Consider the following 26,324-nt stretch of genomic DNA (forward strand, 5'->3'; position numbering starts at 1 on the left):
GATGTCTTGATATTTCCACCCCTTGTGCAATACTGAGGAAATCCTGAGATCCTGATCTGTGGGGGGCCGCAAGGACTGATGTTTGGGAAACATTGTGTTATATGAACGCAATTTCTTTGTGTCTGCGGCTTTATAAATGCAGGGATATATTTATAACGTGAAGAAAGAATTATCCTATTGAATATATGCAAAATACATTAAAATGTTACACTGACAGGAGCAGTTTCAGTAAAGTTGATCAAAAAGACTTACAGGGTCTTTTTTCGGCCTCTGCCGTGACGGAAGTTGCGTGGGAACCAAAAATCAGGAGACACCCAGATTTGAGGTTCGCACTACCTGGATCTGGCTGAAACAGTGGAGGTCAGACAGGGGGGCTGGGAATCTTTTTCATAAACTAATTTAAAAAGAGTTCATCACCCCCAAACCTCAAATTAAACCACTTGACATTAAAAGGGAACCTGTCACCCCCAAAATCGAAGATGAGCTGCGGCCACCGGCATCAGGGGCTTATCTACAGCATTCCGGAATGCTGTAGATAAGCCCCCGATGTATCCTGAATGATGAGAAAAAGAGGTTAGATTATACTCACCCAGGGGCTATCAAAACTGCCAAGTAAACACTAGTCTATGAAAAACTTGACAATGGTTGCACCCTAGTTACATTATAGAAAAAGATACGAAAAAATCCAGCAGGAATTTGAAGTAAAAATTTGTTGTTTATTTCTTCATTTTAACAATATTATGTGCTATAGAGAAAGTTTATAAACCACCAAGAGGTGGAGATCACAGAAGGAATCTATTAAATAGAGAATCGTTCTGGATTTTTACACTAAAAACAAATCCACATGGTTTGAATTCCAGACAAGATATGATATGGGGCAGCACGGTGGCTCAGTGGTGAGCACTGCAGCCTTGCTGCGCTGGGGTCCAGGGTTCTAATCCCACCCAGGACAACATCTGCAAAGAGTTTGTATGTTCTCTCCGTGTTTGCGTGGGTTTCCTCTGGGTTCTCCGGTTTCCTCCCACATTGCAAAGTTGCATACTGATAGGGAATTTAGATTGTGAGCCCCATCGGGGACAGCGATGATAATGTGTGCAAAACTGTAAACTGCGGAATATGTTAGCGCTATATAAAAATAAAGAATATTATTATATTACAATACCAATGATTTTTCGGTTTGTACTTATGTTCCATTTATTTTTTATGTATCACAATTTACGTATAGTTTTTATTTGTTGTATATACACAATTTGATTTTTTTCTTCATTTGTTTTCTTGTTTTGCGCTATAAAGTTCCTATCTTGGAACATTCAATGCTGCAGTGATTTGAAGGTGTTGTTTTGAGAGACAATCAATGAAACTGAGTGCAGCTTAAAGAACAGGAGGTATAAAACATTGCTCAGTCTCAATTCAGACAAGCCATGATTAAGACATCAAGTTGAAACGCCTCGGAATAACGCTGCTACTCCATGAACCCTTTGTGCATGAAGCTGTAAGATAAAACTTATATTGTATTTTCTTTGAGTGGATTACCATAATAATTATTTTTAAAATGAATAAACAAGAAATTTTTACTTCAACTTCCTGCTGGATTTTTTCGGATCTTTTTCTATGGACTGTGTGCTCCACCTTCCGTGCAGGAGCAGATGAGAGGTAGCAGATCCTCAGGTGAGCTGACCACTGGCATATTTTTCTAGTTGCATTATAGTGTTGTTCACATGGAAAAAAAAATTGGGGAAACATGGATGGTAAAAACTAAACACCACTGAAAATTTGATCCAGAACATTGATGAAAATCTGCTGTTTTTTGACTCACCTAGGAAAAAAAACAAACAAAAAAAATGGCGTCTGAATGAGGTATTCCTTCTAGTTTGCTATATGTGACTAGAAAGGCTGGGTGAGCGGACAATATCAGAGAGCTACCATTAAAAAGCATGGCTTATAATAAAATGATTTATTCCCTGACCAAGCACTGGTGAACCATACAGCCATAGGCCTTTACTATCACAGCCTGCAGTACAAATCCAAGTGTCCGTCAGTGCGGAGCTCACAGTCCACACGTGTGTCCAGCAGTGACCTTCAATAGCAGTCGGATCCAGGAAGGATAAAGTGATGACTTCTGTGTCAGGACACCGATCATTGCAGTATAACAGCCGTTTCTCTGGATTTACAGGTGACAGAACCACAATTCATGTACGAAGGGTTTTACAAAAACCAGTGTGTGCTGTATCCACCTCCCAGAGAGGACCACGTCCGTATATATATACGCACACTCGGGAGGAATAGTCACAGAGTAGCGAGGAGACTGGACGGCTGGAGAAACATCATCAGAAAGGCGGTCAGCTCTTGTACTTTCCCTTGTTCGCTGGAAGTTGGCCTGTGGCTTCCAGGTACTTGGTGGCCAATTCTTCCTGGGTACTAGGCAAGCATGGCAGGTACTGGCTGTACTCCATTGTGTATTCACCCTTTCCCTAAAACAAAAGAAAAAAACAATCCTAATGATAACTTGCATCTTTACCGCAGAATTGTGGATCTACACAGACACTGCAGCTTCTAGTTTACAGTCCGGACATTGCCATACCGAATGGAAGGAAATCAGAAATATTCAATGCAGAGAACAGTGGTAACATCTTAGGTTTATAGGTGCAGGCCATGGCAAAGATTTTAGTGAATAGCACTGAAAGTGCAGCGCTACACATCAATCACCACCTGAGACGGGAGAAATGGATGGCGGAGAGCTGCACCATAAACCCCTAATTCTGGACAGCTCCTAACACCCCCTTGGTGATGGCCATCACCCATGTACAGTGCCAAGTGCCCTCACCGTAAGGAGCCGAGCCTACTCTTTACACAACAGCTGGGTTACATGGCCAAGAACTGATGTAATCTGCATCGGCTTAACCTCTTCACTGCCATGGTAAAGTGTCAGACTAGCATTTAAAAGCCTTTCAACATGTCGGCCGTTGCTACTAATGACCCACAACAAAACCCTCATAAGGCCAGGTCTATGGAAAAAAAATGGTTTTAAGTCTGTTACTACGGAAGGAGAAAAACATTAACACGCAAAAATGAAAAATCACCCCATCCTTAAGAGGTTAATGTCATATCCACCTCCAACATAATTGTGGTGGTCTCCTGACTTTACTATGGAAAACAAGTATTTCAGATTTTAACATCCCCAATCCTTTTCTGTGCAGAGAAATAAACCTGGCATTACAGCATCCCTTCTCATTAAATATACATTCCCAGTACGCGCGACTATATGGGGGTCAGGGGAGACGGCTGAGGGCTGTCAGCCATGAGGTGAGGCGTATAGGATGAGGTCAGCGCCGGCACCCACCGTTATCCTGCAGCACGTTATTCCTCCCAGGCAGTTAGCAGGAATTAGCAGTTCGGCCGAATTCACACGTTCATCTTTTATAACACAGGTGGCCACAACCCAAACTGGGATATATCTAATGACGTGTGAATGGAGCCAAAGGCTAGGATGGCTACAATAGCTGGTGATCTATCCACGAAAAGAGCCCAAAAGACAACAAAACAAGTACACAAAACTCAGACGTGTAAATGGAGAGTAAAGGAGGTAAATAAGGCGCCCGCTTCTAAATACACGTACCTCTGTACAAGATCGGAGCTCACTTGCATAGCCAAACATATCATTAAGAGGAACCTAGAGAGAAAAAAAAATGGATAAAAAAAAATAACACATCGAGAGTTGGAATGCATATGGGAGCCAGTCTGATTCTGTACCCTGGATGGAGATCGGAATAAGATAAAGCATACATTTATGTAAAAAAGAAAAAAAAAATACTGTGCAAAGTCAGCACACCGTACATCTACTGGATACAGAATCTGCAGGCGTGACATTGCGCAAACGCAGAATTACACTCCACAAACCCATCCACATGTGCAGGCAGCGGATCACAAGATCATTAGGACGGATGAATAAACTTAGGGCACAGCACTGGGGTCCATGAATCTGCATTACCTAAAGGGGACGGTCCACTTCGAATAGACTTTTTACAAAATTGGCCCATGTCGATGCAGATACTCAAAAATAAATAAATGAAACAGGGAGGGGGGAAACATTTAATACATCGTGCACCCCTACAGCCGGTGTCCCCTGCCAGTCTCCTCGCTTCCTCTACTGACAGGAGGGCAATCAGGTAACTGCTGCAGCCAATCAGGACCGGTGCTAACTGAGTGTAGGGGTCTTATCCGCAGAGTCAGAAGAAGCTCCATCCTAGGGTCCGGCAGGTGAGCATGCTTCTTTTTTTTTTTTTACGCACCATCCTGGGACCATTTTTGAAATATTACATTAGTAGATTTGGACGTTCCAAGCATGTCCTCGCGTTGTGGATCTGCTGCAGAGCGGGCACAGCTTTCATGCTTTGCTCTACAAAGGGTTAAATCTACAGTGAAGTCGCAGCATGAATGGTCAGGCTGCAGATTGTTAATTCGCAGCTCAGGTCACTTATGCTGCAGATTTTGTTTCTCTGTCTGTGAATTCATCCAGAATGCTAGTACTCAAATATGCCGTGAATTTTCTGCTCAAAAATTCTGATGAAAAATCTGCTGCATTTCCACCAGGTGTGCACATGCCTTTAAAAGGTTTTGTGCACCGAACTCAAAAGAAAAAAAAAAAAAAATGATGCAAAGACAACAAGAATATTAACTCCTTGTTGATGTCGCACTCACATGTGAGCAGACCCCGCCCACATTTACTGCAGTTGTAAAACGAGCAACACTAGGCTTTCATGGCAAATTTCAGCAGCTGCTCCCCCTAGTGTTTAAAAGTGAAAAATATCAAAGCCTTTAATTTTTTTTTTTTCATATTTTATACCAATAAAAAGTTTATATATTTTTATTTCAACTTTGTTACATTTCTTCAATTGTTGAAAATATTTTTTGATGCACATTCCCTTTAACCTACTTACATTAGCATAAAGTGTAAAGTAGTCCTCAGAACCGTCTTGTCCTACAATCACTCCATGTCTACGGTTAATGCCAGCAATCACAGGACCTTGGAATTCATTAGGTGCAACGACCTCCACAGACATTATCGGTTCCAGGATGGTAACCGTTGCTTGCTCCAAAGCTGCCAGAAAAAAAATGCAAGTTACAATTGATACTGGGATAGAACGCAGAGTTCTGCAGCTTAAAATCGGGTTTCAATCCATGGAAAAATATGCAAACTGACCATTTATTATTAAAGGGGCTTTTCCTCTGGAGCCAAGAACCACCAGAGGTAGTTGCTGATCTGTCGGCTCAGAATGGACACTGCTGGAGACGCTTATTCAACAGAGCAGCTTCTTCTCTTCCACTCTGACAACAGGGCGGCACTGCTGATGTCTCCCTAACTATGCAACTGTCAATCAGCACGACAGCCTGTCGACAGGGCAGACTAGAAGAGAAAAAACTGCTCTGTTGATTTGAGGTCAAATGAAGCAGAAGAATCACCGACAGGAGCAGTCAGTGACCGCACTAAGTCAGCAGAGATCGGTGCCAGGCAGGTAGTTAGCAACTTCCTGCATGTAAGTTCTCAGCACCAATCCAGGACAGCACAGCTGGGCGTGGGATGCGCCGCTGACCCCCGGACACAGGACAGAGCAGGACAGCTCCACATGCTGCGGCCCACCCTAAGCAGGATCCCTCTATTTATGCCACAGGAGCATTCACTGGACCCATTATAAGGACTTCTTTATATGCTGCGGCTCACCCTAAACAGGACCCCTCTACCTATACCACAGGAGCAATTATTGGACCCACTATAAGGTTATGCCTTAAAAGGACCATTGTCTTGCCTTCTATCACTGCCATTCCTATGTCTGTGTATCAAAAGAATTAAGTAACCCCATGAATAAGACCCGGGAGGGTCGAAACGTTGGGTTTCTATCTACGAATTATCACAGTGGCAATTGGTGACTTGTTTTCTTGAATAAATCTGGCATATACCTTTTTGCATCATACCAGTTTCGAGTGTGCGGTATTTTTTCTTCTACTAGTTCTCAGCACCATACTCCCCTGCGGTCACCCATGTGGATCCAGAGCAGGCCACACCGAAGTCTGCGCCAGCCCTAGAAGTCGGTGATGATAATTCATGTGTGTCAGGACACCGCGGGATGGAACTTCACCAGCATGTCACCAGTGAAACATGAGATGACTTCACGTGCTGGCACAGATCAAAAGCAGCCTGCACTGAATCTGAAGGTTCAAACCAAGTAGGCCGGTTCCTACTCATTTACAAAATCTAAACCGGGGGCAAAATATTTCAGCTGACCAATTTATTTAAAGGGAGTCTGTCATTCTCAAAATGCAATTTAGACCAATTACAATTACCGTAAATACTCAAGGCACCTAATTTTACACACACAAAAAAGGGAAAACTGTTTAACTCGAGTATAAGCCTGGTATGCATTGTCCCCTCATCCCATCCTGGTATGCATGGCTCCTTATCCCCATCCTGGTATGATTGGCCCCCATCCCCATCCTTGTATGCATAGCTCCTCATCCTTATCCTTGTATGCATGGCTCCTCATCCCTATCCATGTATGCATAGCTCCTCATCCCTATCCTGGTATGCATGGCTCCTTATCCCCATCCTGGTATGATTGGCCCCCATCCCCATCCTTGTATGCATAGCTCCTCATCCCTATCCTTGTATGCATGGCTCCTCATCCCTATCCTGGTATGCATGGCTCCTTATCCCCATCCTGGTATGATTGGCCCCCATCCCCATCCTTGTATGCATAGCTCCTCATCCTTATCCTTGTATGCATGGCTCCTCATCCCTATCCTGGTATGCATAGCTCCTCATCCCTATCCTGGTATGCATAGCTCCTCATCCCTATCCTTGTATGCATGGCTCCTCATCCCTATCCTGGTATGCATTGCTCCTTATCCCCATCCTGGTTTGATTGGCCCCCATCCCCATCCTTGTATGCATAGCTCCTCATCCCTATCCTTGTATGCATAGCTCCTCATCCTTATCCTTGTATGCATGGCTCCTCATCTCTATCCTTGTAGGCATGGCTCCTCATCCCCATCCTGGTATGCATGGCTCCTCATCCCCATCCTGGTATGCATGGCTCCTCATCCCCATCCTGGTATGCATGGCTGCTAATCCCCATCCTTGTATGTATGGCCCCTCATCCCTATCCTGGTATGCATGGCTCCTCATCCCTATCCTGGTATGATTGGCCCCCATCCCTATCCTGGTATGCATAGCTCCTCATCCCTATCCTTTTATGCATGGCTCCTCATCCCTATCCTGGTATGCATGGCTCCTCATCCCTATCCTGGTATGAGTGGCCCCCATTCCTATCCTGGTATGCATGGCTCCTCAACCCTATCCTTGTATGCATGGCTCCTCACCCCTATCCTGGTATGCATGGCCCCCATCACTATCCGTGTATGGCTCCTCACCCCTGTGCTTGTATGCGTGGCTCCTCATCCTTATCCTTGTATGCATGGCTCCTCACCTCTATCCTTGCATGCATGGCTTCTCAACCCTATCCTGGTATGCATGGCCCCCATCACTATCCTCGTATGCATGGCCCCCAATCAAAATACATAAAAATAAACCATTATACTTACCTTCCTGCGCTCCCTCACAGCGGCTTGTTCCGGTGCCAGCAGCTGCTTTATGCTTGTAACAAGCGCATAGCAGAGACGTCATACACTGCTCACAAGCAGAGCACAGCTGCCAGAATACTCACTGCTTCTCAAGCCAGAACTATGTGCGTGGAGGTCAGTGAGTATTAAGTAGCACGCACAGTGTCAGCCGCTGGACGGTCACGTGTGCTGCTACTTAAAATATCCAATGGGAGTGGAGAGAGGAGAATATTCATTTCTCTTAAGTAGAAGGCACGTGATCACCCAGCACCTGCAGAAACCAGCTGCTGCGGCTGACACTGTGCGTTCTATTACAGAGAAATGAATATCCATTGCCAGTGCAGTGAATGTTTATTTCAGCCACTGGCTCCTACCTCCTGTGACCCGTTGCCACGCCCCCTCCATCTTCTGAACACCTCACTCAGGTATAAGGCTATGTGCACACGTATTTTTGAGGTCGGCAGATTTTTCCGCAGCAGATTTGAGAAATCTGCAGGCAAAAAGCACTGCGTTTTACCTGCGGATTTGCCGTGAATTTTATGCGGAATGCAAACATCTGCGTTTCCGTGCGTTTTTTTCCGCAGCATGGGCACAGTGGTTTCTGTTTTCCATAGGTTTACGTGGTACTGTAAACTCATGGAAAACTGCTGTGGATCCGCAGCAAAATCCACAACGTGTGCACATAGCATAATCCGAGGGGGGCGTTTACAACACAAAAAAAGGGGTTGGAAAAACTCAGCTTATACTCAAGTATATACGGTAATCTAAACAGTGCACATATGATTTTTTATAGGGTCAATGTTCCCTATGTCATTGTATAGTTAGTTTAAGAGGCATTTTGGGGCTGACGGACTCCCTTTAAAATCATAAAACTGGGAATCTGCATCTGATCATTGCAGGCATAGATTTTGCTTGCCCAAAAACTTTTTAGGATTTATGTACTGGTTTATGAAATGCCGATGTCAATACATCTCTCCAGCTGCAGACCATGAATATTCCAGTAGGGCAGACGTCCACCATGATGAAATAATAAAGGCTGCAGCTGATGAGTGACCGCTCACTGACTGCAGCAGACACGTGACAACAATGTCACATCAGCTCTGGGGAAAGCTGCGGGAGACAAGTGTCCATTTTTTTTTTTTTTTATTTGGGTCCCGAATTGTTAACACTGGGAGTGTCTAGTAGTGGACATCCCCTTTAATGCACCTCCTTTATGTTATGACAGTTTACAAAATTCACCATTAAAAAGTCCATGTCATCAAGTAATAAGTGCAGGACACCTCATAGCATTGCTGTAGGTTTTTTTTTTTTTAAATCAAAAAATATTTTTTGGGCAAACAGGTGTCTATATCTTTTTTGGACTTTTGCTGGGTATGGAAGCCTAAAAAGTACAGCGCATAAGAGGTGGCCCCAAATTAATAAGTGAAGGCACGTACTTCTAATGTCTCAAGCAAACCAGGCGTCTTGTTAATGTCACTGGAAGTACGTGATATCAAATACACAAACAAGAACAAATCCCTATTGTTTCAACAATCCCATCCAGGTAAGGCGACATGACTCAAGTACCTTGCTTTATTGCTCCTTCTCCTGCCCTAATGAAGGAGATTTCATTGGAATCCACAATGTGATGAGCGCCATCTTCCAGGACAAAACGGATGCCGGAAATCTTGTGTCCAGTAAGAGGGCCTTTCTCACAGGCTTCACGGAAACCCTTTCAGAAACAGAAAACAGACCTCATAAGTATGGCAAAAGCTTGCATCAAAGATTATACAGCTTCGTTATATTAAAGGAGTTCCATACTAATATTTAATGGGGTTGTCCCCTTTCAGAAAAATCCACTCTCCAACCACCCCCCAAAAAAACCCACAAAAAATACAAACGCTCTTTACTCACCATCTCCTGGGCCAGTGTCGAGTCTCTGCCTTGGCTCCTGGAATCCAATACTCAGAGCTGATGTCACACTGACAGCGCTGCAGTCAATCAGCGAGTTCAGCGGCTCTGCCAGTGTAGAGGGAACACCTCGCTAATGGCGGCCAACAGCAGAAGTGACATGCTACAAGTGACAGACTCCACACTGAACCCGGTTGAGTAAAGTGCAATTCATCTGTTTTTAACCAGCTGCACCCAGGGACTGAGATTTTCTGAATGAGGACAACCCATTTAACTACAGTGGATAGGGAAAGTATCTCCCCCTTGGCTTTTTACCTATTTTGTTACATTACAACCAGTGGGTAAATATTTTTGTAATCAGATTTATGTGTGATGCATCAGCACTAAATAGTCGGCCCCTTTCACACATCAGTTTTTTGCCATCAGTCGTAATCCATCGAATTTTGGAAAAAAAAATCATCCAACAACTGATGCCGCCTGATCAGTTTTTCCTCAGAGTTGTATTAGCGACGGATGGCCTCACATTTCATCCGCCGTTCGCCAGATCCGTCGAAAATTGTTTGTCCGGCGGGCGGAGACGATGGACAAAGTAACGTTTTTTTTTGCGCATGTCAAAAAATCAGACAGCGACGGATCCATCCCCATCAGTCGTTTGCTCGAATGGAAGCCTATCGTTGCCGGATCCGTCAAATGACAGAATCCGGGGATGGATTTCGTTTTTTTTTATAATGAGCATGCTCCGATGTAGAATACATCCCACGTGTCATTCTCAGTGCAGTGATTGGGTGGATCTAAAACCGACGCATGATGCGATGTCTTTCTCGCTCCTTTTCAAGAACAATCGCTTCCAAACGATTCACATCAAAACTAAAATCCACATAGATCTTAATAATGTTCACAATCACACCTCCATTTATGTCACTTGCTCTACAACCGGTCAAAGATGGGGTGTAGAAACACTGTATATATAAGTTTGGGAGCCTCCCATTGGGCGTTTTTAAAAAAACGGATTAGTCGTAAAACGGATGAAAAAACGGAAGAAAACTGATGCGACGGATCCATTTTTCCACCGGATCCGCCGAAAAACGAATACACTGCATCAGTTTTTCACAATCTGCGATGGATCCGTCGAGCCAACGGATTGTGACTGACGGCAAAAAACTGATGTGTGAAAGGGGCCTAAGTGAAGGGAAGTTATCACAGTGATCAAAAGGAACCAATATGAGAAATTCCCTGTTTCTGGGTACTGGCCAGCAGATCTCGGTGGGCACACTAGAAGATGACGTGGAGGGGAGAGGAATAGAGCGGGGGGGGAGGGTGGGCTCAGGAGACCCTATTTCTCTCTTCTCTGATCCGTTAGATCATAGCAAAGGAGAGAAAAATTAATTTTAAAATCAGATTTTTTTTTGTGATCGGCAAAATTTTGGAAAGACAGTTTCATACAACATTATTTAACACACAAGAAAATAAGGTTTAGAATGTAACTTTGATTACAAAATATTCAGCTTTACTCAAATTGGAAACAGGAACACATGGGCTTTACTCAAATTGGTTGATGCAAAAATGAGTACAACCCACATCAAAAAGAATTACATCTAGTATTTTGTATGACATTCACGATTATCAAGGTTATTAAGGACAGCACCAAGTCTTCTAGGCATGGAATGAACAAGTTGGTGACATATTGCATCATCATGTTCCATTCTTCTAGAGTACGTTCTTTCATGTTATGTGCAGATGATCAGTAAACGCTGCGGGTTGGATGCGGTGTACATCCGCAGCATCCAAAGTGCAGCGCCCAGCTGTTACAGCATAGTGGAAGGGATTTCAAGAAATGTGATCTCCACTATGTTTCCAGAGACGCCTGCGGCTCAACCACGGAGACTGACATGCAGCGTGTCTCTCCAGATCGCAGCATGTCTATTTCTCTTGCGGAGATGCGAGTCAGTGAACACATGCAGATTCACCTGCATTCAATAGACGGCAGCGCTTTGGACTCAGCGAACACGTGCTGCGTCCAAAGCGCTGCCAATTCCTGATAGTCTGAACCTACTCTTAGCGCCTGGATGGAGACTGATGCTCATTTCCTCTCCATATCACACCTCACCACGTGTGCGCTTGACCCCATCCTACCTCCTCCCAACCTCACCACCATGCTTATCTCAGCCCTAACCCATCTCTTCAACCTATGGCTAACCTTTGTTACCTTCCCTTTTTCTTTCAAACATTCCACTATCATACCTATCTAAAGAATACATCCATCGACCCGACCTCTACGTTCAACTATCGCCGCTGCTCGCGTTCGCCTCATAACGCCTTGAACAGCATGTATATGCTGAACTTTCATCCCATCTCTCATTTAACTCACTTCTCTTTGACAAACTACTATCCGGCTTCTGTCCTCATCACTCCATTGAAACTGCCCTTGGCATTGAAAAGGACTTCCTTACTGTCAAAGCTAACAGACAATTCTCTGTACTCCTCCTTCTAGACTTATACTCTACCATCAACACATTTGACCACTATTCCTACTACAAATCCTGTCTTCCCATGGTGTTAAAGACCTTGCCCTCTCCTGGATCTTCTCATACCTCTAAAACCGCACATTTAATGCCTTCCACTCCCTCCTCATCCCACCCTCTTTCTGTTGGTATCAGTCAAGGCTCTGTACTGGGACCCTTAGTCTCCTCAATCTATACCTCTGGGGACGAATCAAAGTCCCATGGCTTCCAGTACCATCTAAACACTGATGATACTCCGATCTATCTCTCTAGCCCAGAAGTCACCTCTCTGATGTCCAAAATTCCTAAGTGTCAATCAGCTATAACCTCCTGCTCATCACACTTCCTAAAGCTCAATGTGGACAAACCTGAAGTCCATCTGTCCTCCATCTCACCTAACTCTCCGACGTAATCTATCACAATAAATATTACACTTTCCCCTGTACGCAAGTCTGCTGCCTCTGAGTAACTCTCGACTCTGCATTGTCTTTCAAACAGCGCTCATCCAAAGCTCTCGCCACCTCCTGCCGCCTTCAACTCAAAAATATTTCCAGAATTTTTCCTTTCCTCAACCTTGAATCTACTAAAATGTTAGTGCGTGACCTCATCATCTCCCACCTACTGCAATATCCTCCTCTGTGGCCTCCCTGCTAACACTCTCGCATCTCTCAAGTCCATCCTTAACTCTGCTGCACGACTAATCCACCGCTCGCCTCGATATTCCTCCGATTTTCACATCAGCAAATCCCTTCATTGTCTCCCAATTCCCCAACGATGCCCATAAACCTTAGATATATTCAGCTGAACAAGCCTATGGCCACGTCAACCAAACTAAAAAGAGTCTGAAAAGACGGATTACATCCCGCAGCTAGGTATAATACACACCTGAACATTGTACAAATGTAGGCTCATTTCCGATACCCATGGAGCAATTGTAGTATCCAAGCTCTGGGTCAGTCACTCACCTGCTCCACAGCAGGAACAAACTGTTTGGGGACATTTGTTCCTACAGTCCTGTCTTCAAATTCCACCTTTGTGTAATTTTCAGCTTCCAGCGGCTCGATATAGCCAATGACTTTACCGTACTGGCCAGCCCCACCAGACTGCTTCTTATGAGTGAAATCAAACCTGAAAATGTAGAACAATGTGTCACAAATTTACAAAGCACTCCCTACTATATTACAGCTGAATTCGCAACTTCAGAGCTGAAATCATTCATGATTCTTTGCTGGCTCATTGGCTGCACAAATCTAGCTCTTCTGTACTAGTGGTCTATGGAGAAAGCTCCATTCATGAACAGGTTTAATACGAAGCTTATCTCCTATGTACAGCACTGTGTATAATGGCTGCACCTCTGACTGCAATCACTGGAGAGGTCATGAGAAAGCCTTCATGTGCTCTAATCTGCTGTGTAAGCAGAGATGTGAGGTAAACTTGTCTCTCCAGTCACTGGCAGGCGTTCAGAGTGCGGCCCTCCCTTCCTGTGGGGACAGGCCGCAGCTTCCTGGTCTCAGCTTGTTCCTATACGGCTGCTCTTCTGGAGTCTTACATTCTCCTGTACAGGGCAGACATCGATGCATTGGGTCCTGTGTGGGAACCAGGGAAGACGAATCATGGAAAAGCTTAATCCCTCCCATTACCCGACCTCCAGAGCAGTAGGGGTTGTTATGAGCCACATTAACTACAAACTAGGGGGCCCAAACCGGCTTTATGATCCTCAGAATGTGAAAACGGCCAGCAGGGAGGTAAGACGGACAAAATCGGGACAGAAGTTTGGGAACATATGGAGAAAGGAAAAATAAAAGGATATATTCTTTTTTTAAACAGGCAATTCCAGGGTTGGGAAATAAATATTACCTGAAATTCAGTATACAAGATGCCCTGAATAAGGTGAGCACTTATCAACCTAATGGAACCGACCCACAAATGGTTAACACAGTGTTCATTATCTACGGCACTATGTGTGCGCCACCATCTCTGATCGCCTGCGGTCACCACATCATTCCCTACACCAGCCTAATAGGGATTTCTCAAACTCATGACTTTAGCAAACGTGTAGATGTCTGGCAGCTGTGGTGGGTAGAGCACTAGATGACAGGACATGTCGGACACAGACTATCACGGGAATTCAGGTTTGTTAAAAGGCATAGTAATTGTGCTGGAGGCGTAACATAAGAAATCCTGCTTGATGAGGTCTGATTTCACATGCTTAAAGGGAACCTGTCAGCAGGATTGTACACAGTAACCTACGGACAGTGTCAGGTCGGCGCCGTTATACTGATTACAATGATACCTTGGTAGATGAAACCGGTCTTGTGGTTGTTTAATCTTTATTTTCAGTAAATGATCTGCCCGTGCTCCGGGCGGCCTGTGGGGGTCTTCATGTGGGGCTCTGATTAGGTATTCATGTGTATGGGCTTATGAGGGGCCACTGATCCCTCACTGACTTGCCCCGTTTTACATAATGCATAGAAAATGCTTTAAAAAAAAATCATTAATTAGGCAGGCGGCTGCTCTGTAGCATCATAAGGTGGATAATATGCATGTATTCATTTTATTTAGACATAATAGTTTGGTTGGGAAAAAAAAATAATCATCGTTCCAATAGATGCTACTGCGCAGCCACCATTTTGATAGAGAAAAAAAAAAATGAGGCTCCATCAAGATGGCGCTGATGGCACCTGCACAGTTACATCTATCGGAACAATGCTACTGAGCAGGTGCCGCCGGCGCCATCTTGATGGAGCCTCATGTTTTTTTCTCTAGCAAAATGGCGCCAGCTGCGCAGTAGTAGCTATTGGAACGTGACAGATATAACTGCACAGGTGCGGCCGACATTTTCTTTAAGATTTTTTTTCCTCAACAAAACAATTATCTTACTCGAAATGGTGCCGATGGTCGCACCTGCGCAGTAGCATCTGTCACGTTCCAATAGATGCTACTGTGCAAAAAGGTTTTTTTTTCCAACAAAACTCTCGCTAAATAAAATGAATACATGAATATTATCCACCTTATGATGCTACAGAGCAGCCGCCTGCCTGATGAATGTGATTTTTTTACCATATTTTATGCAGTATGTAAAATAGGAGGATCCACAGGCTGCCCGGAGCACCAGAATCTCATTACCTGAAAATTACAAGTACAAATTAAACAACAACCACAAGACGGATTTCATCAACCAAGGTATCATTTTAATCAGTATAACGGCGCCGACCTGACACTGTCTGTAGTTTATTCAGCAAAATCCTGCTGACAGGTTCCCTATAAGTGTTATCATATTCAAAATTGGTTTCAGGCCCGCAAAAGTACAGTTTAATTATCAATTACAGGTGTTGGCCATTTTATCTTTGATTGGAGGAAGCTGATGAACAGGTCTGGTTACAGACTCCTCCATCAGCAGCCAGGAAAGCTGTGCAGTCTGTGGGAAAGGCTGCACCAAGAGCAGTATAGAATATATACAAATCAATATACGGTAAATGGTCACTTTCTCCTCAGGAAGGAGCCATAAAATGCACTGCTGAGGTCCTGTACTACACAAATAAGCAAACTGCCCCTGATGTGACGTACAGACTGCAGCCTGAGCCGCCCAACTACACCGCTGCCAAAGACAACACGTTCTACAGCAGGATACGGAGCCACTCGGAGCCACTGGTAGCAGTAGACATCCCAGGTAACCTGAGCATATTACTGCATATATAACAGATAAGGCAGGCCGCTGACGTATCCTCATTATTTCATATTGCAGATAGCTTTGGCAACATAGAACCCGATATGGAGCCCATCCGGCACCTGGCACTGGCTTCTTGTGCTTTTGTCAAGTGGCAAAACTCCACAGAAGAAACATTATACAGTATGGTTGTCATTAACAAGGTTACGGAGGTGGTAAGTCCAACAAATAAAGAGCATATTTTATTTTGCAGCAATGGAGAGGACCTCTGTATTTCAGTTTGGGATATGGACATGTTCGGGGTGTGGCAGGTCGGCTCACTCCGCTGCTCCCCGGGTCAGACACAGGAACACTTTATATGAAAGTCTCTGGGGGGTTTACTGCTTCATAAACCACATAGCAAAGTAATAACACAAATGAAAATATGAAGTCCATACACCATCCTTCACAGTATGGCTCCAGCCCTCTGGGACAACACACTGGGACTCCCACTGGAGCATCAGCCCGGAGGCTTCCTTCCTTCCTTCTTCCAGACAGAAAAACAAAACACTAGCTGGACATTTAACTCTGCCAACCACACCACTGAGGAGGAGATATGTTGAGAAGTCCTCCTGACCATTTCTCACCTACTCACCAAAAACCCAGACCCTTGTAATGACTGGTTTAACCCCTTCAGCACATATCATGCTGGAGAGAAACTTGTGGGTTTTAGATCACGGAAGGGAGCAATCTTGGTGATACATACCTCCCCTCACACACGGCGCCAGCGATCCTGTCACAGGGGGCATTATTGATTACTTAAAAAAGCATGTACTTTGCAATTGACTTTCATTAATTTTGCACCATTTGCCTTCTATAGTGTCTGTGTGGCACTGTCTATTGCTGGCTACAGGGTGAGTTAACTAAAAATCCATCAGTGAGCACATTCTGATGGGGAGATGGTAACACTTTTCTCCTGTGTCTTCGAGAGCTTCTCTGTGTGGACTGGTAACTATAGTCCAGGTTAGAGTTGAGCTGAACTTTGTGGTCATAAACCAGCTGAGAAATGATCAGAAAAAGGCAGACAAAAGAGTTATAAGCTCTCGTATCAGAACAAGATCACTGACAGATTCTTAGATCATTCATTTTGCAGCCAGAATCGTGAAACACAGGGGCTATAGAAGCCAAGCGGTGCAAAAGGGAAAAAAGATGCAAAACGACTAATAGTATTGCTCGCAGACACAGTACCAGTAACGGGTACAGTGCTAGTGTGATTCTTATAGGATAAGCACACCAGCACTGTATAGTCCCTTTAATACGGACTATGGCGGTGACAGAGACCATTTACCATAATCCATAGAATATCTGTGGACACGAGGGACATACATTGAATGAGCCCTGGTCTCTGAACTCTGCAGGCCCGGACTTTATTCCATGATTTAGGACTTTGCCAGGTTTCCATCAAAGACGCTGTGTAGTTTGCGGTTTCTGTAACCCCCATTTACTTCTGCAGAAGTTATGCATATAGCATAGTGGAGCCCACCCAGACACTTCCGGGCTCCCACCCTACTATCACCAATGAATATCTGCAAAATGTGAATTACCCCATAATATGTAACATAGTTATTTATTACTCGTGGCCCAGTGCAGAAAGCGCCTGGGGGCCAAAATCTGTCCCGGTAGCGCTGTCTTTACACTTGTGACTGTGCTGTAACCTAAAAGAATCTACACTTGAAAGCCACATTCACTGCCCCAAGTTGTGAGCTGCAAGATTGCCAGACTGCAGTAATGGCGTCACCCTGCTAACCTCCGCTGGTACCATGAGGTCCGCCAGCGTGTGCACATAGTACGTACACAAGATGCTAGAAGTCCTGCTCACATTGCACTCTCCTACAGCCAACGGCAAGCAGTGGGAATATAGACATGATCCCAGATTAGTGACCATCACAGTGTCCCATATCATGGGCTGGTGATTTAGATATTTAGGACAACATAGCTCTAACATGATGATTAATCTCTACAGAAAAGGGACGATGCTGCCCTAGAATTCCATTACGAAGTGCTGATCCACCAGATGGTGACACAGGTAAGTGTGAACAGGAACCAACAACGGGGATAATCTGCAGATAATCAATCACACAAGTTAAGGTACCGTCACACTAGACGATATCGCTAGCGATCCGTGACGTTGCAGCGTCCTGGCTAGCGATATCGTCCAGTGTGACAGGCAGCAGCGATCAGGCCCCTGCTGTGCTGTCGCTGGTCGGGGAAGAAAGTCCAGAACTTTATTTGGTCGCTGGACTCCCCGTAGACATCGCTGAATCGGCGTGTGTGACACCGATTCAGCGATGTCTTCGCTGGTAACCAGGGTAAACATCGGGTAACTAAGCGCAGGGCCGCGCTTAGTAACCCGATGTTTACCCTGGTTACCATCGTTAAAGTAAAAAAAACAACCGCTACATACTTACCTACCGCTGTCTGTCCTCGGCGCTCTGCTTCTCTGGTCTGGCTGTGAGCACAGCGGCCGGAAAGCAGAGCGGTGACGTCACCGCTCTGCTTTCCGGCTGCCCGGCGCTCACAGCCAGACCAGAGAAGCCCAGCGCCGGGGACAGACAGCGGTAGGTAAGTATGTAGCGGTTGTTTTTTTACTTTTAGGATGGTAACCAGGGTAAACATCGGGTTACTAAGCGCGGCCCTGCGCTTAGTTACCCGATGTTTACCCTGGTTACCGGGGACCTCGGGATCGTTGGTCACTGGAGAGCGGTCTGTGTGACAGCTCTCCAGCGACCAAACAGCGACGCTGCAGCGATCCGGATCGTTGTCGGTATCGCTGCAGCGTCGCTAAGTGTGACGGTACCTTTAGGCTAAGTTCACACTAGGTGATTTTGCAGTGTTTTTTTTAATGCAAATTTTCAGCTGTATTTTACAGTACCAGCAAAGTCTATGAGATTTCAGAAATATCATGCTCACCGCTTGGCTTTTTTGACATCAGTATTTTGTGCTTTGCATGTTTTTTTGCACAATGGAGAATGTCACTTCTTTCAGTGTTTTTTCAGAGTTTTTCACCCATTGAAATAAATGATAGTGAAAAAACGCACCAAAAATGCAACAAAAAACACAGGTATCAGATTTTGCTGAATGCAAAAAAACTCAAGAAAAAACAAGGAATACCTACTCTTTTCCTGCCAAGAGATCAGGTTCTGCTGCAGAAAAAAAAAAAGCTAAAAAAAAACACCCAGTGTGAACTTACCCTCACTCAATATGGTAGTTACAGCTGCAAATTTCTCAACCCCCACCATAAATTAGGGTAATTGCAAAAGTTACAAATTTCTGTCTGTTTGCAATAAACAGAACCAAAACAATTTTTTTCACATTATCTGCACATTAATCACTATTTTCAACATCCATGTCCATCACAGTCTTATTATAGTCTTACATTTTTGTAATATTCATTTTCTCTCTCTACTAAGGTACCTTTTATTACAGACTTATACTATACATATTTGCTCACCTGTTTCCCCACTTATTTATTCACCAATTTATTCATTCACTCAATAACATTTTCACTTTTTCATATCTTCTCGACATATACGGTACTTTCACTCTTATTTACACCTCTTTTATCCAGTATCAATATGTCATGGCCCTCGATATTGCATATTACTACATATTTTAATCCCATTTATATTGGACACGAAGCCAAATCAGTTCTGCCCCTTTTAAACATCCCTCGACACTGTGACCAATAACCCCTGCTATTAACATCACCATCCAGGGTTGTGCGCATGCGCTACCTGTGGCTCTCTGTGACTTCCAGTCCTGAGCACTAGGGGCAGTATGTGTACCACGCTTGCGTTCCAACATACAGGAACTGCAAGTTACTATTCGACCAACGAAAAGCCAGCAGGCAGTTCATGCGCCGACAATACCCTGGGTAGCCTGGTTTATTAACATAAGCATCATATTGGTCATTTGTCAGTATTTATAGATCACCATTCACTTTCTTTGTTAACGACCCCCCTGAAGAAGCGTGGCGAAACGGCAGCATCGGGGTGTAGCTACAATACATCCAGACCCTTTTCCTCCATACTGATTACTAGCTGTATGTAAATGTGCATTTAAACCATGAGTGCCAACATTCAATTTATATGCTGAAAACCACATTTATGGTAACTTCTGATTACAATCAGTTTGAGGCTATAACACAGGACTTAGTTTACATTGGCACTGGAGCTTTAGCCTGGTTATCATGGGTGTAGTCATTTTTATAGTAAATTTTAAATATATAGATTTTCAAATAAAAGTTACACAGTTTTAACATCTAAAGCATAGGTCTCTTCCTAACCAGAGATTATTCCTCTCGGTCAGTGTGTGAATAAAAACAAATTTAAGTAGCTCACAAAACGAATCTAACAAGTGGTTTCTCCAGTTGCAACACAAAATGTCACTTAATGACTTGTGCAGTATCCGAATTGTTTAGTGCACAGGAGAGCAGCTTTGGCTGTTATGACCTGCTGCCAATGTGATGCAGAGCCAGACGTCAGCGCTCCTGAGGAACATTAGCCCATTTCTCATAGGCCTTCAATTCACTAACATTCTTGGGTTGTCAAAAGAGTGCTTCAAAAAGTTTAGAGAAGAGATCATTGCCTTGCACAAAGAGAAGGACATAAAAAGATGTAAAAGGTATTGAATGTTCCTAGAGACACGAGTGGAGGCAGAGTTCACAGGGAAGGACCACCTGGATGTCACAGGAAGAGGACGTGTCCTGACAACTACAAGGTGCATGAAGATGGCAGTGATCAATAACCGTCCCGTGAGCGCAGAGGACCTGCAGAAGGATTTTGTGGCTGCAGGCACTGAGGTTTCAGTTTGCAAAGTTAGGTGCATTGAAATGTCTGTGCAAATCGGTCTCCGCACCGACAGCAATGGACGGACTGGCCGCAGGACTCCTGACCGGAGTAAGACAACCTCATAGAGATATAAGAGCTGGTCATACACTGGTCGGAAGGCCTGCCGCCAGTGCATGCATTGCTGTCCGTGACTAGACGGAGATCCACAAACGTCTGCATGAGCCCTAAGGGCCGATACTAAATGCTGAAGGGCTCCAACATTGCAGCCCGAGCCAAAAGCACTAGAAAAGTTGGTTCCAATGTGCTCAATCACAAATATGCTGCAGAAGGTTGTGGATTTTGTTCTGAAAACAAACCATCAGGGAGTGAAGCACGGTGATGTAGGAGGCCATTGCCATGAGGAATAGGCTAAATTCCTCAGGAACATTGCCAAAACGTGGGGTCTGGCTATGCATCATGTTTGCAGCACGTCTTAGAGTAGGTTCACATTGCGTTAGGGCGATCCGTTTAACGGATCTGGTACTTAGCGGCACTAACGCTATGTAACGGATCCGTTAATGCGCTCATAGACTTACATTATCGTAACGCATACGAACGCATGTCAAAATCAGCATGCGTTAGCGATGATGCGTTACTTTGTGACATACCGTCGAACGCGGTTTACCGCGTTTTCGGGTAGTTTAGGTCTTACACACAGTGAATGGACGCGTTCGCTGTGCATAGACCTCAATTGTCAACGCATGCCGATGCAATGGTACCATGCGTTAGCGCAATTGTAGCAAAACGATTTTGTGCATTAGCGCATCCGATTTAATGCGATGTGAACCTAGCCTTAAAAGCCAAATGGTGCTCTATAAGTACTAAAGATGTGTGTCATGAACAGGTTGAAAAATTGTGTCCATAAGAAACAAGTAGCCAAAATTTCCTATTAAAAAAATATTTCAATTTATTTAACTATCCATTTAAAAAGTCACGTGCAGTCCAATGCTTTCCACATACTCATTGACATGTATGGTCAAGTGCGACCCGATAATCTGATCAAATTTGGACATGATGGTCCGAGGAAAACAATCAGACTTGTGCAAGACCCCATGGAAGAACATCGGTCCGAGTGCGATCCACTGTTTTGTCGGATGACACTCGGATGGAAAATACAGTGGTGAGCACCTGGCCCAATTCTGAGACCGCTGTAGTCAGTAAGAGTAGCATGTGGTATTACATTTGGAGAAAACACTTGTTATATTAGTTGTGTTGAGCTATGAAAATTGTTCCTGTTCCATTGGTTCATTGCAAACAGCAGAAAGTTTGAAAAATTTGCGAATAAACTTATTTGCAGTGGGGGTTGAGTAACTTGGATTGAAACTGTAAAAACATCTATGAACAAACATAAAGTACAAGTGAGTATATTCTATCCTGAACTGGAAAAAATAAGATGTCTGAGGTCTGGACAATGGCAGCTTCCTCACTACGGGCACACATGATCGTGCTCCAAACATGGCCCCCTCATGTACAGTGTCCCGGGCTCTCTGCACTCAACGTTACCAAACCGTCAGTGACAGCTCAAGTGGTCTTTGGACTGGACACCAGGTTATAGCATGGCATGGCGAGAATCAGGGCAGAGCACATTAAGGTATTCCCTTATAGGAACTTGTGATCACAGCACAAGAAGGATTAACATTTCTTTCCGGGGTAAAACTGCTGACACACTCCCTTTAGGATCTTCTGATCTCACCTACAGGCCCTATTTTCACAATAGGATTCACAACATTTTCCAGCAAAGGCCAACACAATATGTACTAAAAGGATTAAGAATATAATACAATGTTCTGATAATGCTCTGAATTGCAGGAAATGGAGCCGTGGTTGATAGAAAGCGTATGGGACCCAACAGAAGGGTTAAGAATCAAAAAACAACAACGCATGCCAGATACCAATCCAGATGAGAACAGCGCCTGACGTTCATGAGCACAGAAGGCATCAAGAACAAGTAATATTCCAGAAAATACTCACGGAACAGATTTTGCAACAGTCTCCCTGAAGGCAACTTTTGGTTTTCCCATGGTACAAGGACAGTCATATTCCCGCTCCAATCTCTAAATAAAAGAAAAGAGGGTTTACAAATAAACATTTTTCCCAATCACGTGTTATTTTACTAGCACCTGTCTAGACGAGATGCTGATGCATTGTTCTGCCGTCTATTACCTGAGCATAAATCTCCAGGTGCAATTCTCCCATCCCAGACACAATGGTCTCTTTGCTCTCCGTCTCATAGTGAACTCTGAAGGTTGGGTCTTCTCGTGTAAATCGATTGATACCTTTAGAAAACTTGTCAATATCATTCTGGTAGGAAAGAAGTACAGTAAATATATAGAACGTTTTCTTGATATAAGTGGGAAAAGAGCAAGATCAACCAAGACTAAATGCTTAAAGAGGACCTTTCACCAGTTTGGGCATGTTAAACTGACCACATCATGGAATAGTGGCTGCAGAGCTGAATGAAATCCCACCAAAAAAAGAAAAATGGAGCAGTAATCTAAATATTAAACTAATTTCATTATATTTAGTCCTAGGAGCAGGTATATTTGTAACCCAAACAAGTTTACAATAATGGAGGGTTAAATACACATCAGACCACACTGGTACCGTATAGTCACCCCCATATCCTGCCTCACAAATGGACTAAGTAAATCAATCCAAGACTAAATAAAGTGCTTACCTTACCCATAGTGCCTGTATATTGCACAAGACCGAGAGAAAGACCCCTGATGCGCGTTTCGCGGCAGCTTCTTGAAAAGAGAGTACTGTGCTCTGTGTAAGGCCGGAATCACATGCGAGAAACACGTCCGTGTCTCGCATGTGAAATCCAAGCTCTGGCGCCAGCACTGTGGAGCAGAGCGTGCGGCTCCATGTGTTGCTATGCGGCCGCACGCTGCGCTCTGGAGTGCCGGCACCAGAGCTTGGATTTCACATGCGAGACACGGACGTGTTTCTCGCATGTGTGATCCCGGCCTAATTCACACCCTCCCTTGCCATGGATTAACCACTCTCTCTACACTGATTCAAAGTCCAGGACAACTTCCACTCCCTTGTCTACAGACAGCCCAGTGTGTGCTTTCCTCCCAAAGTGCACCTTGATACAGTATAAAATGTGCGATGTGCCACTCAAGGAAAACATGGATGCTTTCCCCTTCAGATTGATGTCAGAAGTAGAAGGACACTAAGCTTTGTACTCCATTTTGAAAAAGTTACCATGAAACAAATGTACGTTTGGGGGGGCGTGTACTTTTTCTCCTGCATAAATCTCACCAATCATAAGCAGGCAGCAACACACACGGAAAAGAAGAACACCCCCCCCACAATTGCTTAAAGCAAGTTTCTGATCTGGCAATGCCCTAAACTGTACTAATATCTCTGCAACAGAGAGAAGTTAAATTATAAAAACAACATTGGTCAGCTCCGCAGCCTCTATTCAATGATGTGACCAGTTTACCAAGCTCACACTAATTCACCAAAACTAGGATTGGCTCCAAAGCACAGAAGTGTGAATCTTTCAATTATATTTTTTTTTCTGTTTGATCCACTTTGGGTTTTAGCTTACAATTGCTAATGTAAAACACTGTGTGCACAAAGCCCAACAGACAACCCAACTTGGAAATTAGGAGGTATTTTACATATCAAACTTGTCGGGCTCATAACTTGCACATAATTGCTAAAAAAATATCATTGTGACATCAATAATACTATTAGAGAATTGACGTTTCAGCAGCACTAACATGTAGCATAAAATGTTGATGCTTACAATTAAAGGGAACCCGACATCAGAAAACGCTTTTTACCTGCAGAAGTAGGGTTAATCTGCCAGTAAATATTGTTAGAGCGCTGCAGGCCACCTTACTGAAAGGGAGGCTGTCAGAAGAAAATAAACGTGTTTCCCCAGGAAGCAGACATTTTTTAATAATTGGGGTGTGCACGGAGCAGTTACAGTCACCGCTCACTATTCTGTGAGAGGTGGCTATAAGGGCGCCACAGCATTTTGATTGACAGCTCGCAGTGCAGCGCATCTGTGCAAAGCAAGCTTGTAAAAGTGCCAGGGTGCGACTGTAGCCGCTCCATGCACACCGCCATGGCTGACAGGTGGGGAATCCCAGGAGCAAATAACTTTTTTTTTTTTTTTGTTTAAATACAAACTGCACTTTCAGTAAGGTGGCCGGGCAGTATTGTAATGCTCTTTACCTGCAGATTAACCTCATATCTACAAGTAAATAACATTTTCCAATAAGACAAATTACCTTTAAATAACAGATTATAAAAAAAATTAAAATAAAAACATGACATAAATGGCATTCTACCTTGTCATTAGGCTTTATTGCTACAGAAATGACGGGGTCCGGCACATGGATGGATTCCTGTAATCACAATTGATACAAAACATTAACTATTAATCTGATACAAATACATTCTTTAACCCTTTCCTGACATATGACATACTATTAAACCATATGGCAGGTCCCCTACATTGATGCAAGCAGACACTGACTGCGTTATCCAACCACGATCTCCCTCCTGTCTCCGGCAGGCCACTTAGGTTTCAGTGACCTATCGGTCAGAGGCAGCTAGGGAATAGGGAGATGTTGGAAATCAGAATGTCAGCAAGGTCATGTGTATGACGATTAGGCATGTCAGCCATTGTCACTCCAAGTGATCGTGATCTCATAGAAAATTATCGAGTGCTGTAAGAACACAGTCTCATCCCGTACACATCTCCATCGCATTGGGTCCATGTTGTAACGTTTTTGCAAGCAGCACAAAATAATTGAGAAAAAGTGGACTTTAATGCCTGAACGGCGTGGCAACGTTTCGGATGTGTTATCCTTTGTCAAGCAATGAATACAAGAGTGAGACCACATTTTATATCCAACACATACATATCTCATTAGAAAATCATTAAATATAATAAAGTCAATAGTATTAAACAGTGTTATTGTGCATCATCAGTGTAGCAGTGCAATTGTGCAAGTTACTCAGCCCATCAAACCACAGCTATTGACGGGTATTATGAATAACATACTGCGTGAAAATAATAAAAAATAGCTTAATGGCCAATTGTTATTAAAAACAAATCAGGTGTCCTTACTAACGATATTATAATCCAAGTACACTTACATACACAGCTCAGTAATGGCAGCCATGATCACGGCGTTCCCAAGTGCCTACTGCACATGTCCGTGACATCAGTCAGGGACCCACAATGCTCTGCCCTGCAGCTGCTCAGAGCCTTCCGAGGACCATGGCGCCATAGGGGCGGCTTTGCCCACACGGAGGACAGAACCACATAACTATTGCAATAGCAATATAAAAAATACAGTAGCGATCCTAGTAATCCCGAACTCTGCATTACTCAGGAATTGCTGTACAGAATATGAAAAACACAAAAAATATATATAAAAAAAATAAAATAAATAAAAATTATGTACAAGATTAAACTGCTCCATACACGGTCATATGTATAAGAATAGTCTTCTCTACTCGGGAACATACTCGATGTGCCGCCGTATTTAAAGGATACATTTCAAAAACCTGACCTGCACATCCAAACATAGACTGAGTGTGAACAGGTGCTGAACCCAGAGTCGCCAACTCGTATATAGTTAAGTAAAAAGGGCAGCACACTGCAGCGCCAAAACATGCAAACTTGAAAACACGAAATTTGAACTGCATTACTGCACTAGAAATATGAAAAATGAGAGCTTTTAGCGCATAAAAATGGCCATATTTATGTGTACCTCGTAGCCACTTTACGGCATCTCTCTTATACCAGGTCCT

General features: G+C 43.9%; 2 protein-coding genes across 2 annotated transcripts in view; one reads left to right on the plus strand and one right to left on the minus strand.

Moving 5' to 3' along the window:
• Positions 1–1,939: 1,939 nt before the first annotated feature.
• Positions 1,940–26,324, minus strand: part of GFM1 (G elongation factor mitochondrial 1) — a 49,935-nt gene continuing 25,550 nt past the window's right edge. The window contains exons 11-18 of the mRNA XM_069727432.1: positions 24,851–24,907; positions 22,704–22,841; positions 22,512–22,594; positions 12,971–13,133; positions 9,181–9,325; positions 4,938–5,098; positions 3,617–3,670; positions 1,940–2,471 (exon numbers count right to left, since the gene is read on the minus strand). Coding sequence (XP_069583533.1) covers positions 2,340–2,471; positions 3,617–3,670; positions 4,938–5,098; positions 9,181–9,325; positions 12,971–13,133; positions 22,512–22,594; positions 22,704–22,841; positions 24,851–24,907 — 933 coding nt within the window. The 3' untranslated portion in view covers positions 1,940–2,339. The remainder of the gene's footprint in view (positions 2,472–3,616; positions 3,671–4,937; positions 5,099–9,180; positions 9,326–12,970; positions 13,134–22,511; positions 22,595–22,703; positions 22,842–24,850; positions 24,908–26,324) is intronic.
• Positions 13,484–22,638, plus strand: LOC138638264 (latexin-like). The gene is made up of 6 exons (XM_069727434.1): positions 13,484–13,750; positions 13,833–13,895; positions 15,501–15,675; positions 15,751–15,887; positions 17,675–17,737; positions 22,350–22,638. The coding sequence occupies exons 1-6, from the start codon at positions 13,580–13,582 to the stop codon at positions 22,455–22,457; spliced, it is 717 nt and encodes a 238-aa protein (XP_069583535.1). The 5' UTR covers positions 13,484–13,579; the 3' UTR covers positions 22,458–22,638.

The sequence above is a fragment of the Ranitomeya imitator genome, chromosome 5, assembly GCF_032444005.1.
Source record: "Ranitomeya imitator isolate aRanImi1 chromosome 5, aRanImi1.pri, whole genome shotgun sequence".
NCBI classification, from domain to species: domain Eukaryota; kingdom Metazoa; phylum Chordata; class Amphibia; order Anura; family Dendrobatidae; genus Ranitomeya; species Ranitomeya imitator.